At 43.4% G+C, this 26,566-nt stretch overlaps 2 protein-coding genes across 2 annotated transcripts; one reads left to right on the top strand and one right to left on the bottom strand.

Moving 5' to 3' along the window:
* The first annotated feature begins 2,019 nt into the window (after positions 1 to 2,019).
* Positions 2,020 to 7,508, top strand: ephx1 (epoxide hydrolase 1, microsomal (xenobiotic)). The gene is made up of 9 exons (XM_079180459.1): positions 2,020 to 2,107; positions 3,086 to 3,311; positions 3,394 to 3,574; positions 3,657 to 3,875; positions 3,992 to 4,121; positions 4,773 to 4,987; positions 5,214 to 5,322; positions 5,657 to 5,779; positions 6,270 to 7,508. The coding sequence occupies exons 2-9, from the start codon at positions 3,129 to 3,131 to the stop codon at positions 6,484 to 6,486; spliced, it is 1,377 nt and encodes a 458-aa protein (XP_079036585.1). The 5' UTR covers positions 2,020 to 2,107; positions 3,086 to 3,128; the 3' UTR covers positions 6,487 to 7,508.
* A 3,033-nt stretch (positions 7,509 to 10,541) lies between these two features.
* LOC306711642 (scavenger receptor cysteine-rich type 1 protein M130-like) lies at positions 10,542 to 26,561 on the bottom strand (the record flags this gene model as incomplete). The annotated part of the gene is made up of 11 exons (XM_079180658.1): positions 10,542 to 10,646; positions 11,042 to 11,124; positions 11,481 to 11,554; positions 13,726 to 13,849; positions 19,039 to 19,320; positions 19,414 to 19,746; positions 22,103 to 22,384; positions 22,478 to 22,801; positions 25,323 to 25,604; positions 25,698 to 26,021; positions 26,429 to 26,561. 11 exons carry the CDS (start codon positions 26,559 to 26,561, stop codon positions 10,542 to 10,544), a joined length of 2,346 nt encoding a protein of 781 aa, XP_079036784.1.
* Between the last annotated feature and the right edge of the window lie 5 nt (positions 26,562 to 26,566).

Raw genomic sequence — 26,566 nt, 5'->3', positions numbered from 1 at the left:
AAAAAAATGTCAGCTCCCCTTCTCAGAGATCCCATTGATGAAGGAGGATATTAGTTAGATTAGCGTTTTATAGGGAGAGAGTTCTTCGACATCGCCAAGATCCGTTATCACATCATGACGACTTCCTGTACGAGCGCTATCGATTCTGCCGACAAGGAATCATTTATTTAAAAACCTTCTCGAGCCAGACATTGAACACCACACGCTGCAGCCGAGCATGGACTGTCTCACAGACTGGATGCAGCCTCGCGCTGTGCTGCGAGTGGTACATTGATATACAGTGTCGGTGATGCGGAGAACATCGGGAAAGCCGCTGCATGCCATGCTGTTCATACAGTTTATATGGCGCTTAAGAAACTTATGGATGTGTTCATTACATCACCATGACACATATTGTACTGACTCACCATTCTGAATAATGTGTGTGCTTAGTGTTTACTTGCTCCCGTGTCCTCTTGATGGCTGGTTGAACTACATGATGGTTGCAAAGCACTCATAATGATATGACCGTGTTATTAGTACACCATAGATATCATTACTGTAGAACATGATGGAGGTGGACTCATGATAAGAATAGAGAGAATCAAACACAATTTGTTTTCACATACATACTGATCCGCCCATACACAGATTCACACACACATATTCAAACTCCTAGTTCTATATGGTAATCTATACATACATGTATATACACATATAGTACATGATACATAAGCGCATACAGTACATCCTCATCTATTCATTCGTATCAGTTAGATACTCTTTGGGCCTGTTTGTATCTACTTATTCTGAAAGAGTTGAGATCATTACTGTCGCTATAGATCTCATTGGATGATGCATTCCATTAAGCCTACTGCCAGCAGCACATTTAAAGACATATCATCTGATTGATTGGGGTGATGAGGCTCTTAAAATTAGCCAACACATGTTCCCAACGCATTTAACTTGTCTGTGATATGTCGCCATGCTTCTTGTCTAGCCCTCGCAGCGGTGTTAGATGTTGCCATGATTATTATGGTCTTGAATTCCTCATATGCGTTCATGATCATCTCCTGCTCATCAGCGGAGTACAAAGAGGCTCTTTCTTTGAGTTGATTTGCCGTCGTACTGTTAGAAAATCATGGTTTCGGTGCTCGACGCTTCCCCCTTTTGAAGTAGGACGGGCACGCGCAATTATCCTGATTACTGAAGTCTGGTTCGAATTAACGAGATTGTTTGAGCGCGGATCAGCCTTTGAGGAACCGAGATAGCCTGACATCAATCATCGGGTTAATTTAAGATGCTAATAGGACATTTGATCGACTTAGTTGAACCACGTACGAGGAACGGGGCCCAGAGAGATAAACGCATGGCAAATATCTCAAAACAGCTTCTGTTGTAGCTCTTGCTACAGAAGGGGGAGAGGGGAGTGGAGGTGCCTCACAACCCCCCCCCAACAGCAAGTCTTTATTATGGTTTGTTTTGTGTTTGTTATGGTACACCCTCCGTACAAATGTATCTCCGTACAACTAAGTTAACTAAGCTAGACATTCAATATTGTTTAGATGTTCAAAGTTACATATTTAGGATCAAATACCCTTGTTTAGCTGAGAAAAGTTCATTTCATTGTACCTGTGGGTGTGTATCTGTGCATACTCATACATATGTACATATATGTGTATATATGTATATTTGTGTGTATATATATATATATATATATATATATATATATATATATATATATATATATATATATATATATATATATATATATATTTCTGTGTGCATCTCCATGCTTCAGAAAATGTCTACTTCTTCTTATCGCTTCTTCATACTACATGTCCCATCATGCACCTCCGCTTTCTCCACACAGTTCTTTCCCTTGTTATCCTCACATGTTTACCTCACGCGCGTTAAGTGTAAACAGCAAAACACTCGTATGAGCATTTGTCCATCCGGCTGCACACAAAAGTCAGTCCAAGTTTAAAAACGTGATTTTAAGAGCGTAAGCTGCCGCTAGTGAAACGGGGAGGAGGGACCGGACGGGTCCTGCACACACACCGAGTCCAGCAGCGCGGACTGAAGTCCAGCTCCTCACACTCCGCTGTGCTACGAGCCTCACGAGCAGGTAAACCCGATTTAAACTACTTCTACTGCTGGAGACGTTGTAGTGACTCCAAGTCTTCAGACCGTGTCGTTGGCGACATCTGAAATAGTGAAATAGTGATTTGTTTTCACCAAGTTATAGAAAAGTTGCATGTGACGTTTATTTAACGCAAATGCAACGTGACATTACAGCCTCCAAGTAAAGGTAACGTGACAGTTTACTCCAAAGAATGTGGACTTTCGTAGTAAACCTTTTGTTCTATATTAAGTTAGTTAAATGAAGTGAACTTCTCGCTGTCTGGCTGCTATTCACGTTAGCTAATGTTAGCAAAAACATAAAGTGGCATTATGGACCAATGCAGCCTTGTTCCTGCTGTTCCTATCCGACTGTAGGTGTGCTGTAGTCTGATAGGAACAGCAGGAACAAGGACGCGTTCACCTGCTGGTGACACGTGAGTGAGGTGCCACAGTCCTGAGTGGGAAAAGCTCTGTCATGCAGGTCTCAGCAGGCTGAGGGGGCCTTGGTCAGCCCTGTTCTTTACCAAATCCTGTCAGCTGGCCACAACAACAGGGACGCTTTGTCTGCCCCCCCCCCCCCTGTAAACTCAGGCTAATAAATCCACTGTGCCCCAGACTCAAATCACAACGAGAGAAAGTCACCCTCATACTTCTGTGTCGTTTGATTTGTCATTGAATCATTTGATTTAGGATGACAACATGAGGATTCTGTCACATCTAGTTACAAAGTATTTATTCTTTATTATTTAGTCTATCAAGTCTAATAAGTAACATTTTTAATGGAGGCCAAAGAATGCATGCATACTTTAGTGATGCAATTGTTACATGATGTAATAGCACATTACTGTGATAACAGACAGCTTGCTCTGCTTTCTCTACTTTTGATGCTGTCTTGGCCATGTAAAATAACTCATGAACGTTCCCTTGTGTCATCGGTCCTACACGTCCTTTTGTTGTCTCACCCTCCCTCCCTCCCTCCCAGTCCTGTATCTCCATCCCTCCACCCGGCACAGACGCTGAGCGCCATGTTCACGGAGGTGCTGATTGCTCTGGTGATCGGCGGGCTGATCTTCTTCCTGGTTCAGCGGAGCAGGACCCAGGTCCTGAAGACGGAGGATGGCTGGTGGGGGGCCGGCTCGCCCCCCGACGGCGGGGAGGACGCCACCATTCGCCCCTTTAAAGTCACCAGCAGCGACGAGGAGCTGGAGGTTAGATCCCCTCTTGGTTTGTCACACACGAGTCGTCTCCACGTAGCGCTTACTCATGCTTCCACATGTCCCTCTTTGTCAGGACCTTTACAGGAGGATAGACCAGACCCGCCCCGTCCCCTCCCTAGAGGACAGCCAGTTTAACTACGGCTTCAACTCCCAGTACCTGCAGAAGGTGGTCTCCTACTGGAGAAACGACTTTGACTGGAGGAGGCAAGTTGACAAGCTCAACCGGTACTCCCACTTCAAAACCAACATCGAAGGTGAGGCCGCACTGCTGACACCTTCATGAAGAGGAAGATGTCCCACCTCTAACCTGTTGTTCCTCACTGACCTGCCATCCAGGCATTGATATCCATTACCTGCACGTGAAGCCCAAGAAGGTGCCAGAGGGATCTACTGCTATTCCTCTGATAATGGTCCACGGCTGGCCCGGCTCCTTCTATGAGTTCTACGGACTGATCCCTCTGCTGACAGAACCGTCGGACCCACAGGATCTAGTGTTTGAGGTGGTGTGTCCCTCCATACCAGGGTACGGTTTTTCGGAAGCACCACATAAGAAAGGTGAGTCAGGAGAGATATATTTTTTCCTCTTGCCTTGAGAGTGATAAAGTAGTACTGAAACTGCCTGTGTTCATACTGTAATTCTTGTGTGTGTGTGTGTGTGTGTGTGAGAACAGGTTTTGATTCAATTTGTGCGGCACACGTCTTTCACAAACTGATGAAGCGCCTGGGCTTCCAGAAGTTCTATGCTCATGGAGGAGACTGGGGCTGGCTGGTCACCACCAACATGGCTCAGCTGGAGCCCGGGTAAGACGCACACAAGAACTTCCTCGACACCCGACGCACACTTTCTATTGTTGTGTAAATGCTTAAAAAGCTACTACGAGGAACTTTCATTTGTCTGTTGACTGTGGCGGTCCCTGTGGACAAAAGCGGTAGTGTTTCCGAGCACCAGATTACCTTTTGAAAAGCGCTCATTGTACTGCAGCAGGGTCTGACAGTCTGGCCCCTCGTTGTTCTGGTTCTGCCGGGCCCATCAATACGGCCCAGGTCTCCGGCAGCGTGGTGTCGGTGTTGGCTCGCAGCGGGGACCGGCAGAGCAGCGAGGCAAAGCTCTACCCGCTCTACTCGGAGCTTCCGACTGCAGGTCGAAAGCTGCAGCGTAGCCAAATCTGGTTCTGTCCGCCGTGGGCTGGTCTCTGCCGGAGGTCCTGCTGGAGCCTGAGCTGAAGGAGTTTCTGGTGAACCTGCAGGATTTTGTCTGATTTCACCAGAATCCAACCCGGTGGCACTGATGACAAGCATTAAGAATTCCTGTTTAAAAATAGACAATCTTCTCTTTGATGGTCTCCTTTACTTATGTAGGTCATAGAGAGGCATTAGTATAACATTGTGTTCCTCACAGTACTTTAAATAAGGTATCACTAGTCTTTTCTTTTTGTTTTATTTCTTACCCAGGATAGTCAAAGGCCTGCATGTGAACTTTGCCCCGCCCTCCAAACCAGGCCTGTCCATGGCTTTATCCATCATGCTCGGCCGTCGCTTCCCCAAGATGTTTGGCTTCACTGACATGGATATTCAGCGTCTCTATCCCCGCATGGAGAAGCTGGTGGTGGAGCCCATCAAGGAGTCTGGCTACATGCACATCCAGGCCACCAAGCCCGACACCGTGGGTAAGGACCTGGCAACATGAGACTGTGGACTGGACTTCCATAGAGTTTAAAGTGATTCATAGAATCTTAAATGGTATTATACGCTCACATTACAGGGCTCTACTCTACTCTGAACAAATCAGATCTGTGTCACCTGAGAGCTAAAAGAAATCGTATTCGGGCCACATTTGCTGGTCATGTGGACGTAGCCTTCGCCTCTCGTCATTTCTGACTCATTTCGTTACAGGTCGAGGACTGAACGACTCCCCGGTGGGTCTGGCTGCCTACATTCTGGAGAAGTTCTCGACGTGGACGAGCCACGACTTCAGGAACCTGGAGGACGGAGGGCTCACCCGGTGACTAGAACACAAAAGAACATTTCGATCACACTATCAAGTATAAACAAGCAATAAGTTCTGAATACCATCAGTCGCAGCAGCATATGTATGAGTACAAGTCGATTTGCCACAGCACTGATCCAATGTATTCAGATTCAGACTGTATGGAGGAATGATGAGTTCCTGCAGTGGGTACCGCTCAGTAGCCTCTTTACTGTAACTGTGTGTGTGTGTGTTTGTGTTTGTGTGTGTGTGTGTGTGTGTGTGTGTGTGTGTGTGTGTGTGTGTGTGTGTGTGTGTGTGTGTGTGTGTGTGTGTGTGTGTGTGTGTGTGTGTGTGTGGTGCCTTGCAGGAAGTTCTCTCTGGATGACCTGCTGACTAATGTGATGATCTACTGGACGTCTGGCTGCATCGTCTCCTCCATGAGGTTCTACAAGGAAAACTTTGGCAAAGGCCTGGACCAGCCTCACTCTAAGTGAGTCTTAGTGTGACCGAGCCAGCGTTACGTTGCTCAAAGAACACATGTGGAAACTCAAAGTGTGAACTAAGTGATTATTCAAAGTTTCTTTTTTTTATATCATTCTGTCGCTTCCCAGTGTCGTTCCTTATGTGTTCAAATCTGAATATTCACAATTTGGTCGAAGTACGTTTGTTTTCGTGTGTTCTAACAACGTTGTCCCACGCGACCTGACTTAGGTTTCTGCAGGATGACTTTGCGACATAAATATACATAAATCCTTCTCCATAGAGTAGCGGCACAGAAGCTTAGCAATGTACTGCTGTGGACCAGCAACTCCTGTGTTCCGCAAAGTAAAATGACGTAAGTCTGGTGGCCCTCGCACCGGAGACCCTCGTGGCCCAAGGCCTGATGTGTTTGTGTCTTGGGAATTTAGGAGGTCAAATAACATGTCTAATGTGAAGGTCGTCCCCTGGTTGAACGCTAACACGTCCCCGTCTCTTCGCAGGATGCCTGTGTACGTCCCTACTGGGTTCGCCTGCTTCCCCGACGAGCTGATGCACACTCCCAAACTCTGGGTCGAGCAGAAGTACCGCAAACTGGTGACGTTCACGCACATGGCCCGCGGTGGCCATTTTGCTGCCATGGAGGAGCCCCAGCTGATGGCCGAGGACATCCAGAACTTCACGAAGACGGTGGAGAAGAAGAAGAAGAAGAACAAGTAGTCAAAGTACAGAGGGAAGCTATGGAGAATCTGGAACACAGCGGCGAGCACTAAGTAGATGCGTCATGATTTGAGATTGAGAAGTAAGCGCTATGTTTCTCTAGGAGCTGGATCGCTAATATAGTCAGCTCTATCTAGTGGAATTCATAATCATACTTCTTTGTGAGTGAGCCGGTCTTATTAGTGTTATAACAGTGACTATAATGCATAAAGAAAAGACTATAATGTATTACAACTATGGGAATTCTAACATACAAAATACCTGCAAAAGTTATGTAAATTAGCAATAAGTATTCCGATACATGACCATATAAGTCATTATGAAATACTTAATAATGAATGATTTTTGTTATAAAGCGTTATGAATATTTAGGACTGCTTATAACTATAAATATACAGTGCTATAAGTATTTTAAGTATGTTTGTAATTGTAGACTTGGGCGTTGTAGAAAGTGTCGCCCAAAGGCCCAGAAAGCTCAAGAAACCAGCATCCATTTATCCAATTTCTGCCTTCCTCTGAACCAAAGGCCGTAGGTTTGCATGAGGACGGTCGTGACATGTCCCGACCAACGTTTGACCAAACTTCGGAGGGGAAAGCCGCAAACGCACGGAGAGAGAAAGAGAGAGGGATTATGCTGAGTTAGTGCATGATCAGGAGCAAAACTTAAAGAATTGCACACATTTGAATGATTTCTACGGCAAAGTAGTTTAAAAATGATCAAAATTTCTTTGTGGAGTTCATCAGTGATGATAAGTAATATGAAGTCTATAGTTTAGGAACGTTTAGAGTCATCTTTAACTGATTACTCAGTAATCTAGTATTTCCTTTGATACGATTCGTCTTAGATTTGCAAGTTTTCTTTGATTCATCTGTCAATGTTTCTGAGGAAGAACTCTTTTCTGCTCGTTTTCATCGTGTTTTTGCACATTTCAGACAGAAACACTAAACCGTTATTTCAAATTGAGCTTTTTAAATGCAGACAAATGTCACGATCACTCTGTCAAAGTCGATGAAATAAAGTATGTTCTGATAACACGGTTTGATCTGAAGTGTTCTTACTGAGAATTTAGGAGGTAAATGTTTGTTAGAACAGACCAGCTGCCTATAGAGGACGTATATAATATATACCCTAACTCTAGAGACCCTTGAGGTATATATATATATATATATATTATTGAGTGTCATGTACGACCTTTTTAAAGAATCAGTGCTTCCCTTCAAAAACGCATCGTCCACACATCTACTAGTGGGCCAAAGGTTTTTATCATTTGAGGGTAGTGTTCAATTAAATGATGTTTCGGATGAAGTTTGTAGTCCGGAAAGGTTTTCTGCAGTAACTCTCTGTGTTCTGATATTTTGCAATCCAGGAAGTGGATTAACTCTTCAGTAAAGTGCGATGACAATACCAATTCCAGTATATCTTTTAGAAGCACCAGTATCTCCCGTGCTTGAGCCCCCTCCGGGATATTGTAGCCGATCATCAATGGAAGCAGTCTTAGGAGAGAACAATGTCCAATGCCATTTCCTCCAATGGTTCCCTGAGAGATGAAGGTCTTTGGAATGATCTGTGGTTGGTCAGCTTCATCAGAAAATGAGTAAGGGAACTGCCTTATTCAAAGAGTCCAAAAAAACACACTTCTTGGTATCAAAGCCTTAACACAGAATGACAATCCTGTTGGCGCTACACCCTTCAAGAAATCATGCAGAATGTCAGGTGGAAAACCATCCACCACAGGAAAGTCTCTCCAGTTTTCATTCAACGGACACTCCCTTTTTACACCACGATCTTTGGCCAATGTAGGGTCATGTAGAACCTCTTGCACATGTCTATCATGGCTCTCTCTTGTCCTTGGCTCGAATAGACCTGATCGGACCTCCTTATCCTGTATATCACCTCGCTCACACGTACAAAACCAACAAAAGCTATCTGCTGCTAAACTCTCCTGGAATCCTGCCAAAGAGTGAGCCCCCAAGTTGTCTGCTGCTACATTCAGTACAGTGTCTTTAACACGTTCTGCTAGTTGTTCACCACACACACCGTGTTCCTCAAGAGTAGAGAGATCCTCAATGACAGGACGAAGAACTTTTGGATGGGCATGTTCCTTTACGGTGTTAACCGTACACAAAAAGTGCAAGTTGAATTGAGTGAAGAGCTGACCGATATTTGGAGTCAAGATTAGCAAGCACCCAATATACAGCACATACAGTAGTTTTGTGTTTTTATCTGGATGTTCCCAGTGGATTAGCCACGTCTAACTCATCTATATACGGCCCAGAGCAGTCCTAAATCCTTCCACATTCAGAGCAGGTGAGTGTTTAATGTGTGAAATTCATACTGTTCCCCTCAAAACAGCCCAGAATATCAGCTGGTAACATTATTTGATCCTAAAGTGTAAGTAAAGGAACTTTAGGTGCTTTATATTTTAAAACACAATTGGAAATAATTAGTAATAACTTAACTACCCAACCCCCATCACACAGGACCCTCGGCTCGGTGCACGGAGGTGCTCTGCATCCAGCGGTGGACTGTTTACACAGCTATGCTAACATGTCACAGCCTATCCGAAAATGTCCACATTCTAGTTTAATATTACCTTTTTAATGTAATCTTTCAGAATTCACTTCTGTTTCTCTGTGAGCATTACTACTAGAATGCTATGTAATAAACCTGGAACAAGTAACCTCAGACTATAGTCTGTATAAGTCCTTGAGAGTGTCTGTAAAAACACATGAAACAGTGTTCTTTAATATTCATACTTACAGTTCAGAACCAATCTAAACAAAGACAGGAAGTAAAGTAACTGATGAAGCATGGGTAGGTGAATGACAAAATAAAACAGGAAGTGAAATCAACAAGAGTTCATGCGAGTCCTCACACTGTGGAGTGTAAAGTTGGTGTCACTGCTGAGTTCTACATCCTGAAGAAAATACAATATTAGATAAGCATGTGTTAAGAAGACTGATTACACAGAAGGAACTCCAAAGCAAACATAAAGTGGACCAATTAATCAACACTATTGTTATGGAACAATATATAGATTTGAACTTTCTTCCATTTCATAACTTTCTATTCTTTGTTTTCTCGCCATTTGATCCAGAAAAACACACTTCTTCTTGTGAGGATAAGTGACCTGCATATTTTTGGAAGGAAACATGTTTCAAACTGTGCATTTTTAAAGCTAAAACACTTTAATATTCTGACCCAAGAAAGTAGGCTAGCACACACACATCATCACACGCATCATGTGTTGTTTCAAAAGTGATCTAACCTGTATTCATCTGACTCTTCTGTGTAGTTAGAAACTACTACTGCTCAGAGCCCTGATCTCCTGGACTCACAAATAAAGAACAGATTAGTTCTTAACTTCTTAAAGCTACAGTCACACTTTTACCGATAACATCCTGTGGTGGTGCTCAATAAAAATCCCCACTATCAGTGTGTATCTCAAAGGATCCATATGAAAATCAAGATACATAAAAGTATTTTATTTTATTCACAAACACCAACAGATTGTCGACATGTCACCAGATGTGGTTCACTACCTGATGAGCTCCAGATCTACACATCCAACAGTAGGTGGCTCTGCTTTCCTTTTATATCTGGATTCATGTTTCTAAATGTGATTTTAACATTGAGTATTGTTGTACAGAATGTGGAAGATATATGTCAATGTTTCATGTTTATTCTAATTAAATATATAACATTAACATTGTTCCTGATAGTCTTTGGTTTCTAAGACACCGGCTGCTTGAAGTCTGGTAAACCTGCTCTCAGGTCTAGTTTTCTGATAAAACTTTATATCTGTGAGGTGTTTATGATTCATGTCTTCAGCAGGAACAACATTGGCTTGCAGCTGAGAGTCACAGACAGGAAGTCAGAGCACATGTAGAGACCAGCAACTTGTTGGTCTTTTCATGTTGAGAGTAGATCAACTATAATAATGTAATATAATATTCCAGCCTTCTTGTTTAAAGGGAACATGTACACACAAGTGAGCTGATGGTGGTTGTGTGTCAGAAATCCATCTGGATGTGAGATGAGGTCCTTGGAGGAGCTACTCTGCTCCCTGAGCTCCTTCTTCTTCAGCTGCAGGAACACCCAGGTTATAATGAACCAGCTCAGTGTTCTCCTGTCTGCCCGGCGTCTGCCCCCTGCTGGCCTGGAGAGAAATGACAGCACAGTCCTGTCTTCAGTTCTCTAAACACAGAGCGAGAGCTTCATTTCAGTCGCTGGTTGACGACAGACGTGTGTCAGTATGGAGGACAGAAAATGACTTAAGTATAAATAAATAAATGTAGGTGAAGAGAAATGTAGAAATACATATTTCTTTATGTCCTGTTTGATTATCAACTTTTATTTTTATTTCCATATTTATTTCAGCATTTATTTATACTTTTATTTATTTATTCAAACATTTATTTCATCATTTAAATATTTCTGTATTTATTTCATCATTTAATTATTCTTTTATTTATTTATTTCTGCAATCAAACATTTATTTAAGCATTTATTTATTTATACTTCAGTCATTTTCTGTCCTCCAAATGTCAGTACCTTATAGTAGAAGTAAAGGGCAATGTTCACCAACAGCAGAGTCAGTGGCAGGACGACCGCTTTGATGATCAGAGGTAATGGATCTGATGAAACACATGGACAGTCATTACATCACACAACAGCTCCCATCAAACCTGAAATCACTTCTTGCACTCCAATTAATCGCCACCGTAACCTGGTGGAGGGGTTTGTGAGCCGGGCGGCAGGAAAACTAAGCGTGCCGACCTCCGGGCATTGCAGACTAGCTCTAGGGACGTGGAATGTAAACTGGCAGGGAAGGAACCGGAGCTAGTGTGGTTGGTGGAGCAGTACAAAGTATAAAGTTGGGCTCACCTCCATGCATAGCACATGTCTGGAACCAAACTCCTGGAGAAGGGCTGGACTCAATCTTTTTCCGAAGTTACCCAGGGCAAGAGGCATCAGGCGGGTGTGGAGATACCAACGAGCCCCTGGCTGAGCGCCGCGGAGTTTTCCCCGGGGAAACAGGACTTCTTGGAGTCTCCGTCTGGCGTTCTGTAAAGGGCGCTTAATGGGGACTCTATAGTTCTTCTGAGGGACTTCAACGCTCAGGGGAGTGATTGGGAGGAACGGCCTCCCTGATCTGAACCCAAGTGGTGCTTTGTTGTTAGACTTCTGTGCTCCATGTTCAAGAATATCGCGGTTCATAAGTGTACTTGGTACCAGAACACCCTAGGCCACAGCTCTATGATCAACTTTGTGGTCGTATCATCAGATCTGCGGTCGCATGTCTTGGACACTCGGGTGAAAAAAGGAGCACAGCTGTCAACTGTTCAACACCTGGTTGTCAGTTGGATCAGATGGTTGGGAGGCTGTCGAACAGAGCTGGTTAGCCCAAACATGTAGTGAGGGTGAATTGGGAACATCTGGCTGAGACCCCTGGCCACAAGGTCTTCAACTCACACATCTGGAAGAATTTCCGTTTATCCTGGGGGAAGCTGGGGACATGGAATGCAAGTGGGCCATGATCAAAGCCTCCAAAGCCTTGTGAAAGGGGCTGCTAGGAGCTATTGTCGGAAGGTCATCGGTACCTGTTGTGGTGGCAACCTGAGAAGGAAGCTGTCAAATGGAAGAAAGAGGGGTTCTCTGGAAACGGCAGACTTTCTTTCCCAAATGCAAAGCCCAGAGCTGAGACGGTTTGGAGGGAAATAGTGAGGACCCTGACGCAGAGTTTACTCAGTTTAGCTTGCTGTGAGGAGGAGGGTGGCGGCAAAGAGGACAATGAGAATGATGTCAACATTCAATAGATCTTCTTAGTAACAAAGAAAGGCGCTATCCTCCCTCCCGCCTAGCCGTCACACCCTGGCAGCTCCATCGAGGTCAACCAACACAAGGTTAGCAAGAGCCACAGTCAGTGTTCCCTGGCTCCTCTGCCATCGCAAGAGCATCCCAAACATCAGAGCAGTCAGTGTCCAGTCAGGACCTGCTAATCTTATCTTCTTTCATCTTGAAAGAAGAGGGGGGAGACTAAAGCTTTTTGTTGAGCTACCATGGAGCTCACACTGCCACTAACTGATCTCTCTGAAGAAGTTTGTGTTCAAACTAAAAAGTGATTTCAGATCAGCAGACAGAAGGGTCTACAAAATGCGTCTGAAGGATTTATCAGGATGAAAACAGATTAAAAAGATGAAGATCGCAGCTAAAGTATAGAAGTGAACCACCACATCACCTTGAGATCCAGAGAGAAGAACTGAAATGAAGGAACACCACTTTAAAATACATTGTTTAAGTGCTAACGCTAGTTAATGCTGTGCTAACGTACTCTGCTAATGTTAGCTCCGCTAATGTTTTAGAAACTTATATATCCTTAAAACCTCTCTGGTTAACGAGTATCACTATTAAACAACGTGTAACCAATGACTAGCTCCTAATCCACTAAACTAGCCTGAAACCTTTGATGAGAGTCTATTGAGCAGAACTCCTGGTCAGAGCTGGACTATGCAACGCTGTGATTGGTTAGTCAGTGTTAGAGGGGCGTGACTTAGTGAAGATTGAATTGAAATTGGAATTGCTATCATTAGTGGTAACAACCTAACAACTGTCTCAATGTTTGGTTTCCAGGATAACCCTGGTTCCCTGAGTGAGGTATCTGAGCACACCAGCCTTTTTGCTTCTGTTAGGTGAAGGAATTACACTTGAAAATGGAAAGTTAGGGGCTAAGGGGTGTTATGACCGATGCGGTGGTAGTGGAGCTTTTGTGATTGGTCACGTCAGAAGGTGCTTCTCATAGTGAAATGCCTCCCTCAGTTCTCAGAGAACCAGAGTTATCCTGATAACCAGTGTATTGTTTGCTGTTGCCATTTATAGACTTTGGTTAAGTTTACATGTGTAACACAATGACAGTAGTCACAGTGTCATTTCAGAAACAACAACATGCATGGACTCTGTTGTCAGCTGATCATTTTCAGTCAGTCTGGACCAATCATCTTCCCCAAACCTGCATGTAAACAGTCGGTTTACCTGAGACAGTGAGAGAGAGCAGACGGCTCTCAGAAGAGAAGTCATGAGAAAAGACATAGATGTGATAAACACAGCTGTAGCTTCCTTGGTGGGCGGGCTCTGCAGCAGGAAACAGGAAGTTGGCAGAGTGATTGACAGCTGGTTGGGTGTAGTTTTGTGCTGAGTTGGAGGAGGTTAAGGTGAGCTGGAAGGAGCCTCCTGGGTACTGTGGCTGGATGGAGCAGCAGATGGTGAAGGTGGAGCGCCTGAGCACCTGAGCCCCCTGCTGCTGGGCCTCGGAGACCCCGTACATGGAGGACGACACAGAGATGATTGGCTGAAGCAGCAGGTCTGTAAACACAGAGAGATGATGAAAGTTCACATTTACCCTCCATTAATCAAGATGGACCCTGAATAAGGACGTGATGTCACAAGTCTGACAGACAGACAGACAGATAGACAGGTGTGTCCCGCCAGGTGGAGCTCAGCAGTCTATGAAGGGTTTGGAGCTTCCAGGAACAAGCCCACCTCTCTACACTTTAAGATGTCATTGTCGTGGATAACTTTACAGTTCAGTCCAATGGAAAACCACTGACTGTCACTGTGACAGAGGAAGGAACATACTGGAAACATTGCTGTCAGAGATGATGTCATAGATGATGTCACTGATGTGCTTACCAGAGCATGTGAGATTCATAAAGAATGAAGAGGAATCTGATGTTACACACTCCCTCAGAGAAGATCCAGACTGAACACAGTCAGAGATGATGATCCACACAGATCTGCCTGAGGACTCCTTTCTCCATCCCATAGAAACAGCAGAGCCACAGTCCACATCTCTACAGGCAACAGCTGCTTCCTTCAGGCTCCAGTCATAACCACACACTGGTCTCCAGTCTCCTCGTTTCACCTCCAGTGTACCTGCACAGCGACTGGCTCCTCCCACCAACCTGACAGGCTCTGAACAGAAACAAGAGAGTCGTCAGTAAAGAACAAAGTGAGTTTCAGTAGAACAGAAATGAACCAGATCAAAGCTGCAGCTCCTCTTCTACCTGAGCAGGTGAGTCCAACAGCTTTACCAGGTGAGCAGGTGTTTCTATCTGAGCCTGAGCTTCTACAGTCCAGCAGAGCAGACTCATGGCCTCCACACTGGAACTCTTTGGTCCACATTGGAGCCTCCACTTCTCCATAGAGCGCCCCCTGGAGGACTGAAGGAGCCCCACAGCCAAGCTCCCTACAGACCACCTCTGCATCCTGCTGGTCAAAGTCATCTTCACACACTGAGGACCACCAATGGTTAGACTGGTTAGACTGGTTAGTCTTCACCTCCAGTCTGCCTGAGCACAGACTAGTCCCATTCACCAGCCTGACAGAGTCTGGAGAGATGATAGAAGATGAAAGAGAGAGATAAAAGACACCAGACACTAAATAAAAACATGCCATGAAGCAACAATACAGAGGTGGAGCAAAGACATAACATCAGTCAATAATAATAATACTAAGTAATATGTATAATAATATATAACATACCATAACACAGTGGTGGGCCGTGGATTTTATACCTGGGCCTTCAGTGCTGTTCTACACTTCTAATAACCTCATTATGACGTCACAGCTACAGGTTATTATTTGTTTCGTGTAAAAGCCGCATATTCACATAACACTGCAACATTTGACAAATGAAATAAAATGTTACATGAAGTTCAACACCTAGCATACAAAACACGAAATGCAGAGTGCAGATACATGAAAACGAGCATGACGGGAGGCTGCGTCATTAACGGACAATACAGTCCAAATCAATGTAACACAATGACAAACTCACAAGAGCAGTCAACAAAGCATGACAAATCAATCCAGCAGACCTGCAGCGGGTCCACGCATTCCACCACACGAGCACGAGCCATTCAAATATTATTCATAAAAACGCCACGATAGACAAATGAACAGTAGTAACTGTAGAGGTAAACAAACATGTGCAATGCTTCTCAGACGCTGCATACAAATCCTCTTCCTGGCTGGTCAGGGCTGCTAGCTGTGGGGTCATTTCTTACTATGTCCAGTTTGTTCGGAAATGTCATTTTTGAGAAAAGCGTTCCCAGTAACTCCGCCACTAAATCCGTTTCTCCTCCTCCTTCCGCCATTTGATATTAAAAAAACAAAGCTAGGTAAAAAAAAACATAATTTGCCATAATTTCTTCCATATCGTTCCACTTGACTGCTACAACCTAAGTTCTGCTAGCAAGCATAAGTTTCACTTTAGTCACGTGCTCGCCCACTGACCAATCACAGCACACTATGCACCTTGTGGCAGAGCTGCACCTGGATTCTGAGCTGCAGTAATGCTGACGTAGCTGTAGGCCTGCAAACCGCTCTGGCGCGTCTAAGAATCTCAAACTAAAGATCTGATTGGTTGAAGACTATGTCAATCAACAATATCGTCCCCATTCACTTAACCTGCACATGGATTCACTGGTGAGTCTGCAGGCCTCGGGCCTCTCTTCTTACCTAGAGACACAGAGGTGAAATCTGATTGGATAAAAGCGCTACTTAAAACAAGCTGCACTGGAAGCAGAGCAACTGAGGAAGACAGTAGATGTGCAATGAGAAAATAAGATAATGGAAAAAATATTTGTATAAATTATAATACATATAAGAAAAAATTAAATGTATTTAAGAAAAAATATTAAATTATAAAATAGCTATAACTTTGTGATTCTGTTTAGGCCAGCAGAGAAGGCTTTGCAGGCCCTGACGGCCCGCCACTGCCATAACATAATACTGGTTCAATACACACAGTGCATTGACTGAGGAGTTTTAATAACTACATTATGACATGAGTAGAAGGGTCACAACTGTAAAATAACTAAAATAACTGTGGGGCAGACACTAGGTCTAGACCAGTGGTGGCCGACCAGTCGATCGGATTGATTTCCAGCTGATTGCGAGAAGCTTAGCCCCAACAAGGGAATCATAACATGAATGATCTATTTCAGGGGTCACTATTAGGCGGACCACAGTCCGGATCCTGACCCAGACGCCGTTGTATTTGGACCCTGGACCTAAAACTGATAGATAATTGAGAATTATTACATTTTGACGGAGCGCCTCTATTCTAACCGGCGCAGCTTTTCTAGCCTTTACGGCACTCGTTCAGCGGTCCGGAAACACACCGACCAATTACTACATGCGTTGTAAATCATCTCCCGTGATGCTGCTCAGCCAATCAAATATGTTTATTCCGATAAGCATCGCCCTCGACTCAAGTGAGATAAACACACACGGCAGAGATGGGGAGAGAGACCCAACAGTCGGAGAGAACGTGAGTCACATGGCGTTCTCCAAAAAGAGAAAGGTGGTCAGCGAGACCATAGCCTTTAACCAAGAATTGACAGACTCTTATAACCATTCTTCCCATCGATAGTTCATTACCTCAGTAAACATTGTAAACATGAGTTCATGGTCTAAATCTCTAGTTTCAAGTCTTCTTCAATACAGCATGATGTTCATTTAGTAAATGATGGTCCATTTAGAGTCAAATAGACCATAAAGCAGGGGATGCTTTAGGGTGGGGCTACCTTGTGATTGACAGGTCTCTACCACGGCTTGTCCAGTCTGGGTGTTGTCCGTGTTTTCAACTCAGAACTTTAACCTTTTCACAGTGTGTTTTCACTTCATGAAAGTTTGTTGTAATATTTTGGTTGTACTTGGCTCCACTCATGTTGTACTTAGCTCCACCCTATCATGTCACTTCTGGTTATATAACAACAAGATGGCAACGTCCAAAATCTTGAAATTGAGGTTTCAAGATTTTAGTCCACAAACGTTTGGATGACGTCACAGTGACTACGTCCATTTCCTATATACGGCAGTGGCGGGCCGTGCATTTTATACCTGGGCCTTCACTGCTGTCCTGCAGCTGAAACACAGCTACGGTTGTTATTTGTTTCGTGTAAAAATGAAGCCAACACCTATACACTAACTGCAGAGAATACGCAGAGAGTGCGTCTCCTCTCTTCTCTGACTGCAGCTGGGACTGCTGCGCGAGGCTTCTTTGAGAGTCCACCTGTGTGTGCTTTGGGGCGGCGGAGGGGCTCACGGCAGCACGCGCTGCTCGTTCACGACAGGGCAGAACGGTACGTGCTTTAACATCAGAGCCAAAACACCAGAAAAGTCTCCAACAACACCAGAAAAAGTCGCTAGATTTGTCACTAGTAGCTTTTGACAAAAAAAGTCGCCATGAGTGTTTGGAAAGTCGTCAGATTTAGCGAGCAAGTTGCCAACACTGGCACCTGCTAAATATGTCCCCAGAGCAACATTGGATGTAACAATGGGTCCTATCACATATTAAACCAAACAAAAATCCATCTTCATAAAAACAAGTTGTAGAAATAATAACATATAAACAAGCATATTAAAGCTACTGCAGATGTAAAAACAAACGCATTTAACTTACCAGAGCTGCTGTTCATGTCAGGATCCCTGTCTGACCCATTGTGTGTTAACCTCTGTTTCCTCCCAATCTCCTCTCCTCATGTGTCTGTCATTCCCCTGTTTGTTATTGTATGTCATGTGCTCGGTGTTTGTTTTCTCGGACCTGCCTCCAGACGATTCCCATGGCCACACCCCTGATTGGCGCACAGCTGCGGATAATGTGGCTCGTTACCACCTGATCCCACTGATCACCGCCTGGCAGTTTATCAACCCTGGTCCTGCAGGCCTGGGTTGTCAGTCCGTATCGTCTTCTGCCTCGGTAGTCTTACCACCGTTCTGTAAATTCCCACTTGACTTTCCCTGGACTAAAATCTTTTCTCTCCGCTACGTGTGTAGAGTCTGCTGAGCTGCCAGCCTACTCTACTTTAATACAAGCTGCTCTGGAAGAAGAGCAACTGAGGAAGACAGTAGCTGTGCAATGAGAAAATAAGATAATGGGAAAAATATTTTGATAAATTATAATACATGTAGTGTATTTAAGAAACATTAGAAAATTATAAAATAGCTATAACTTTGTGATTCTGTTTAGGCCAGCAGAGAAGGCTTTGCAGGCCCTGACGGCCCACCACTGATATACGGTGTATGACACTGTCCTGTTGTCGCTAGGCACGTTTCTGCTGGTGGTCACTGTTCATTGTCAGTGATAAACTGGAGAAGGTTAGAACTGTCCATGCGATTGACCAGTTAGCTCCTAACACAAATATCAAAAGTCAAAACATCGAAAACGTAAAATGTTTTGCAGATTTGCTCTGAGATCAAATCAAGGGCAACACCTGGCATGAAGGGAAAGTTATGGGATGTGCCTTGAACTTGACGAAGAAACATGTCTCCACTTCAGCAATAAGGTGCTGAGCCAGCAGAGTTAAACATTCAAAAAAGTCACGTTTGAAAGCAGACAATGAGGAATCTAATGGTACACCGAATAAGGAAGCAACAAGTGAAGGCTCATGAAGGGATGGAGCCACCTCAGAGTGAATTATATACAGATTCTCAGTATGTAGTTAGGGAGGGACTGGACCGAATCACAAATTAGATGATGGGCTTACCTGAGCAGGTGAGATCCATGATGGAGGAAGAGAAATATGATCTTAAACACTCTCTCAGAGAAGATCCAGACTGAACACAGTCAGAGTTGATCCACCACACAGATCTGACTGAGGACTCATTTCTCCATCCCATAGAAACAGCAGAGCCACAGTCCAGCTCTCTACAGACAACAGCTGCTTCCTTCAGGCTCCAGTCAGAGCCATATACTGGTCTCCAGTCTCCCTGTTTCACCTCCAGTGTTCCTGCACAGCGACTGGCTCCTCCCACCAACCTGACAGGTTCTGAACAGAAACAAGAGAGTCGTCAGTAAAAGAACAAAGTGAGTTTCAGTAGAACAGAAATGAACCAGATCAAAGCTGCAGCTCCTCTTCTACCTGAGCAGGTGAGTCCAACAGCTTTACCAGGTGAGCAGGTGTTTCTATCTGAGCCTGAGCTTCTACAGTCCAGGAGAGCAGACTCATGGCCTCCACACTGGAACTCTTTGGTCCACATTGGAGCCTCCACTTCTCCATAGAGCGCCCCCTGGAGGACTGAAGGAGCCCCACAGCCAAGCTCCCTACAGACCACCTCTGCATCCTGCTGGTCAAAGTCCTCTTCACACACTGAGGACCACCACTGGTTAGACTGGTTAGACTGGTTAGACTGGTTAGTCTTCACCTCCAGTCTGCCTGAGCACAGACTAGTCCCATTCACCAGCCTGACAGAGTCTGGAGAGATGATAGAAGATACAAGAGAGAGATAAAAGACACCAGACACTAAATAAAAACATGTCATGAATTAATTCAGAGGTGTAATTAAAAACTAATACAAGTCAATAATAATAATAATATTAAGAAATAAATATAATAATACAAAACATGTCATAATGGTACAATGAGTTGCATTGACTGAGAAGTTTTCATAACAAAATACACTGGGTCACAATGATAAAAAACACTTAAAATAACTGTGGGTAGGTCTAGACAAGAGGTGTTCAATCAGTGGATCAGATTAATTTCTAGATGTTAGCAAGAAGCTTAGCCCCCAAAATGTAATCATGAATAGAATTATTTGTGAAGTTTCTTTGTGCACAACCCTACAATAGTGTGACAAAGCAGGTATCTTATTCTGCCAGATACAATTCAACACGAGGGTGACAACACGTCAAATTACACACATATTAAGAGAGGTAAAATCATCAAATTCATCACTTTAAAGAAAAACACATTTACATGTAGGCTACTATGAACAATACTAACAACTTCAACAACCAATCAATAATAAATCACATTAAAGTTTTGGCTTGCTGCAGCATGCTGGGTACTGTCCATGTGGCAACCTCTGGGTCTGAAAGTGCATTCTCTCTAATGTCCATCAGGGGGCGACTCCTCTGGTTGTATAGAAGTCTATGAGAAAATGACTACTTCTCTCTTGATTTATTACCTCAGTAAACATTGTAAACATGAGTTTATGGTCTCAATCTCTAGTTTCAAGTCTTCTTCAATACAGCATGATGTTCATTTAGTAAATGATGGTCCATTTAGAGTCACACAGACCATAAAGCAGGGGATGCTTTAGGGCAGGGCTACTTTGTGATTGACTCGTCGCTACCATGGCAATGTCCAGTCTGGGAGTTATCCGTGTTTTAGTCCCACAACTTTAACCTTTTCACACTGTGTTTTCACTTCATGAAAGTTAATTATAATATTTTGGTTGCCTAAAAATGGTTGTACTTGGCTCCACTCATGTTGTATTTAGCTCCACCCTCTCATGTCACTTCTGGTTGCAGGAGCCAAAATCTTGAATTTTAGATTTTAAAATGGTAGTCCACAAACCAATGGATGACGTCACAGTGACTACGTCCACTTCTTATATACAGGACTGTCTCAGAAAATTAGAATATTGTGATAATCCCCATACGTGTCATTTAGTTTACTGAACCAAGCTGAGTGTTTTTCAAGGCTCAGGAAACCCTTGCAGGTGTTTCGAGTTAATTAGACGATTCAAGTGATTAGTTGAATACCCTACTAGTATACTTTTTCATGATATTCTAATATTTAGAGATAGGATATTTGAGTTTTCTTAAGCTGTAAGCCATAATCAGCAATATTAAAAGAATAAAAGGCTTGCAATATTTCAGTTGATTTGTAATGAATCCAGAATGCATGACATTTTAGTTTTTTTAATTGCATTACACAAAATAAAGAACTTTATCACAATATTCTAATTTTCTGAGACAGTCCTGTACATTCTATGTCATTGTCCTGTTGTCCTGAGGCACGTTTGGACTCTTGGTCGCTGCTCGTTGTCAGTGACAAACTGGAGAAGATTAGAACTGTCCATGCAATCGACCAGCTAGCTGAGTTAGCTCAAAATACAAAAGTCAAAAGATCGAATACTTAACATTTTTAGTCAGACTGGGAGGAGAATTTATTTTTGTTGACTGAGATTTCAACACTGTCTGTCTCATCCACAATGCGAGTGTGTTCTTACCAAAGTAGGGCAATTTAGAGCGCCATTAAAATACGGTGCACAGAAGCTACGAGATGGATTAGCGCTACCTAGTTCATCATATTGTGCAAATACAGTATATTTTCCCAGCTCCCTTAATTATCATGTACAAATCACCAGCAAGCATTCTGGGGGAAGATGTTAAACATGAATGAAGTGATGGATGTTGCCATGAAGATTGTGAGTTCTGTTCTGTGAGACTGTGCTCACTTGGAGGAGTAGGACATGGCAGATTTACATTGAGATCAAATCTAGGGGAACACCTGGCATGAATGAAAAGTTATTATACTCACTTATGGAACACAAGTATCCACACCTCAGAAGATGTGTGTTGAACTTGACCAAGAAACATGTCTCCACTTCAGCAATAAGGTGCTGAGCCAGCAGAGTTAAACATTCAAAAAAGTCACGTTTGAAAGCAGACAATGAGGAATCTAATGGTACACCGAATAAGGAAGCAACAAGTGAAGGCTCATGAAGGGATGGAGCCACCTCAGAGTGAATTATATACAGATTCTCAGTATGTAGTTAGGGAGGGACTGGACCGAATCATAAATTAGATGATGGGCTTACCTGAGCAGGTGAGATCCATGATGGAGGAAGAGAAAGATGATATTAAACACTCTCTCAGAGAAGATCCAGACTGAACACAGTAAGACTTGATCCACCACACAGATCTTTCTGAGGACTCCTCTCTCTCTCTGATAGAAACAGCAGAGCCACAGTCCAGCTCTCTACAGACAACAGCTGCTTCCTTCAGGGACCTGTAATAACCATATACTGGTCTCCAGTCTCCCAGTTTCACCTCCAGTGTTCCTGCACAGCGACTGGCTCCTCCCACCAACCTGACAGGCTCTGAACAGAAACAAGAGAGTTGTCAGTAAAAGAACAAAGTGAGTTTCAGTAGAACATAAATGAACCAGATCAAAGCTGCAGCTCCTCTTCTACCTGAGCAGGTGAGTCCAACAGCTTTACCAGGTGAGCAGGTGTTTCTATCTGAGCCTGAGCTTCTACAGTCCAGCAGAGCAGACTCATGGCCTCCACACTGGAACTCTTTGGTCCACATTGGAGCCTCCACTTCTCCATAGAGCGCCCCCTGGAGGACTGAAGGAGCCCCACAGCCAAGCTCCCTACAGACCACCTCTGCATCCTGCTGGTCAAAGTCATCTTCACACACTGAGGACCACCACTGGTTAGACTGGTTAGACTGGTTAGACTTCACCTCCAGTCTGCCTGAGCACAGACTAGTCCCATTCACCAGCCTGACAGAGTCTGGAGAGATGATAGAAGATGAAAGAGAGAGATAAAAGACACCAGACACTAAATAAAAACATGTCATGAAACAACAATTTAGAGGTGTAATAAAAAAAAAAACATCAGTCAATAATAATAATACTGAGTAATATTAATAGTAATACAAAAAATACCCAAAAATAATACTGGTTCAATACACAGTTTATTGACAGAGGAGTTTTAATAACTACTTATGATATGAGTAGAATGGGTGACAATGGTAAAAAACACTAAAACAACTGTGGGTAGGTCTAGACCAGAGGTGTCCAATCAGTCGATCAGATTGATTTCTAGCTGTTCACAAGAAGCTTAGCCCCAAAAATAGAATCATGAATTGAACAATCTATTTGGCTCCCTTGTGCATGCTCTACTCTATAATTGAGTATCAACACAGGTGTCCTATCCTGCCAGATACAATTCAACACGAGGGTGACAACACATCAAATTACACTCACATTAAAAGAGGTAAAATCATCAAATTCATCACTTAACAGAAAGACACTTTTTACATTTCGGCTACTATGAACAACACTTTAACAACTTCAACAACCAATCAATAACAAATCACAATAAAGCGTTGGCCTGCTGGTGCATGCTGGGTAGTGTTCAGGTGTCAACCTCTGAGTGTGAAAAGTCAAGTCAATGCTGAAGTGTCTTAAACCTGCATCCCCTCTAATGACCATTAGGGGGCGACTCCTCTGGTTGTATAGAAGTCTATGAGAAAATGACTACTTCTCTCTTGATTTAATACTTCAGTAAACATTGTAAACATGAGTTTATGGTCTCAATCTCTAGTTTCAAGTCTTCTTCAATACAGCATGATGTTCATTTAGTAAATGATGGTCCATTTAGAGTCACACAGACCATAAAGCAGGGGATGCTTTAGGGCAGGGCTACCTTGTGACCACAGCGGTGTCTGGTCTGGGAGTTGTCTGTCTTTTCTGTCTCACAACTTTAAAACTTACAGTGTGTTTTCACTTCATGAAAGTTAATTATAATATTTTGGTTGCCTAAAAATGGTTGTTCTTGGCTCCACTCATGTTGTAGTTAGCTCCACCCTCTCATGTAACTTCTGGTTGCAAAAAAACAAGATGGCAACAGCCAGAATCTTGAATTTGAGGTTTTAAAATGGTAGTCCGCAAACCAATGGATGACGTCACAGTGACTACGTCCACTTCTTATACACGGTCTATGTCATTGTCCTGTTGTTGCTAGGCATGTTGGGATTCTTGGTCGCTGCTCGTTGTCAGTGACAAACTGGGGAAGTTTAGAACTGTCCATGCGATCGACCAGCGAGCTAAGTTAGCTCAAAATACAAATATCAAAAGATAGAAAACTTATCATTTTAAGTTGGACTGGGAGGAGGATTCTATTTTTGTTTACTGAAATTCGAACACTGTCTGTCTTATCTACAATGCGAGTCTGTTCTTACCATAGTAGGGCAATTTGGAGCGGCATTCAAATACGGTGCACAGAAGCTACGAGATGGCTTAGCGCTTCATCATATTCATGTTAATCATATTGTGCAAACAAAGTGAATCCTCCCAGACTTTCTAAATTATCATGTAGAATTCACCAGCAAGTGTTCTGGGGGAAGATGTTTACCATGAAAGAAGGGATGGATGTTGTCATGAAGATTGTGAGTTATTTTTGTACCAGGACTCTACAGAGAACGCTAGACTGTTCTCATTTGGAGGAGTAGGACATTAAACACAGAGACCTACTGCTGCACACAGATATAAGATGAATGAGCAGAGGCACATTTCTGTTGCGATTCAGTGAGACTTTCTGAATCTTTCATTACATGCAGAATATGCACAGCTAAAGGACTACATATGGCTTTTAGATGTAGCTTTTCTGAAAGCTCTTCCTTGCCTGTTCAACAAACCTAATTTAGGGCTGCAGGGTTATGATAAACATGTCATTAACAGGATTAGGGAACACGTTTTTAAAGCTTCAACTGCTGTCAAGTAGACTTCAACGCTGTGAACTTTCCTCACATGAAGGCAGAACTGAAACATCACGACAAAGACATTCTGCAGCTTGACATCTATGTGGAGCAAGATCACATCATCAGAAGTGTTTAACTGAGTGTACAATAGTATCACTGTTCCACCTGGACAGCTTTGCTACTGAGAAAGAGATTCTCTCACTGCACATTCACATTGAGATCAAATCAAGGGAAACACCTGGCATGAAGGAAACGTTATGGGACGTACTGATGGAGCACAAGTATCCAAACCTCAGAAGATGTGCCTTGAACTTAACAGAGAAACATGTCTCCACTTCAGCAATAAGGTGCTGAGCCATAGAAATAAACATTCAAAAAAGTCACGTTTGAAAGCAGACAATGGGGAATGTAATGGTACACCGAATAAAGAAGCAACAGGTGAAGGCTCATGAAGGGATGGAGCCACCTCAGAGTGAATTATATACAGATTCTCAGTATGTAGTTAGGGAGGGACTGGACCAAATCATATGAATTAGATGATGTGCTTACCTGAGCAGGTGAGATCCATGATGAAGGAAGAGTAATCTGATGTTAAACACTCCCTCAAAGCAGATCCAGACTGAACACAGTAAGACTTGATCCACCACACAGATCTTTCTGAGGACTCCTCTCTCTGTCTGATAGAAACAGCAGAGCCACAGTCCAGCTCTCTACAGGCAACAGCTGCTTCCTTCAGGGACCTGTAATAGCCATATACTGGTCTCCAGTCTCCCAGTTTCACCTCCAGTGATCCTGCACAGCGACTGGCTCCTCCCACCAACCTGACAGGTTCTGAACAGAAACAAGAGAGTCGTCAGTAAAAGAACAAAGTGAGTTTCAGTAGAACAGAAATGAACCAGATCAAAGCTGCAGCTCCTCTTCTACCTGAGCAGGTGAGTCCAACAGCTTTGCCAGGTGAGCAGGTGTTTCTATCTGAGCCTGAGCTTCTACAGTCCAGGAGAGCAGACTCATGGCCTCCACACTGGAACTCTTTGGTCCACATTGGAGCCTCCACTTCTCCATAGAGCGCCCCCTGTAGGACTGAAGGAGCCCCACAGCCAAGCTCCCTACAGACCACCTCTGCATCCTGCTGGTCAAAGTCATCTTCACACACTGAGGACCACCACTGGTTAGACTGGTTAGACTGGTTAGACTTCACCTCCAGTCTGCCTGAGCACAGACTAGTCCCATCCACCAGCCTGACAGAGTCTGGAGAGATGATAGAAGATGAAAGAGAGAGATAAAAGACACCAGACACTAAATAAAAACATGTCATGAATTAATTCAGAGGTGTAATTAAAAACTAATACAAGTCAATAATAATAATAATATTAAGAAATAAATATAATAATACAAAAGTCTGGAGAGATGATAGAAGATGAAAGAGAGAGATAAAAGACACCAGACACTAAATAACACTCTGACTAATTTTTCTGAGAAGATATGTAACCCAGAATAAAAATATTTTTTTTAATTTTCCTTAACATCTAAAAGCGATGGGGGCTGGACTCTTTGAGGCAGCAACTCATCAGACCAGTCTTCTGCCATTCTAGCTGGTGCATGTGTTTGTCAACCTGGGTACATTACTGTCATAGATGATGTCAACGATGGCTTACCTGAGCAGGTGAGATTCAGACTGAGGTTGGAGTAATCTGATGTTACACACTCTCTCAGAGCAGATCCAGACTGAACACAGTCAGAGTTGATCCTCCACACAGATCTTTCTGAGGACTCCTTTCTCCGTCCCATAGAAA

Source organism: Pholis gunnellus (assembly GCF_910591455.1).
Source record: "Pholis gunnellus genome assembly, chromosome: 19".
NCBI lineage: Eukaryota > Metazoa > Chordata > Actinopteri > Perciformes > Pholidae > Pholis > Pholis gunnellus.
Note: the sequence above shows the minus strand (reverse complement) of the source record. Positions and strands in the feature narration are given on the sequence as shown.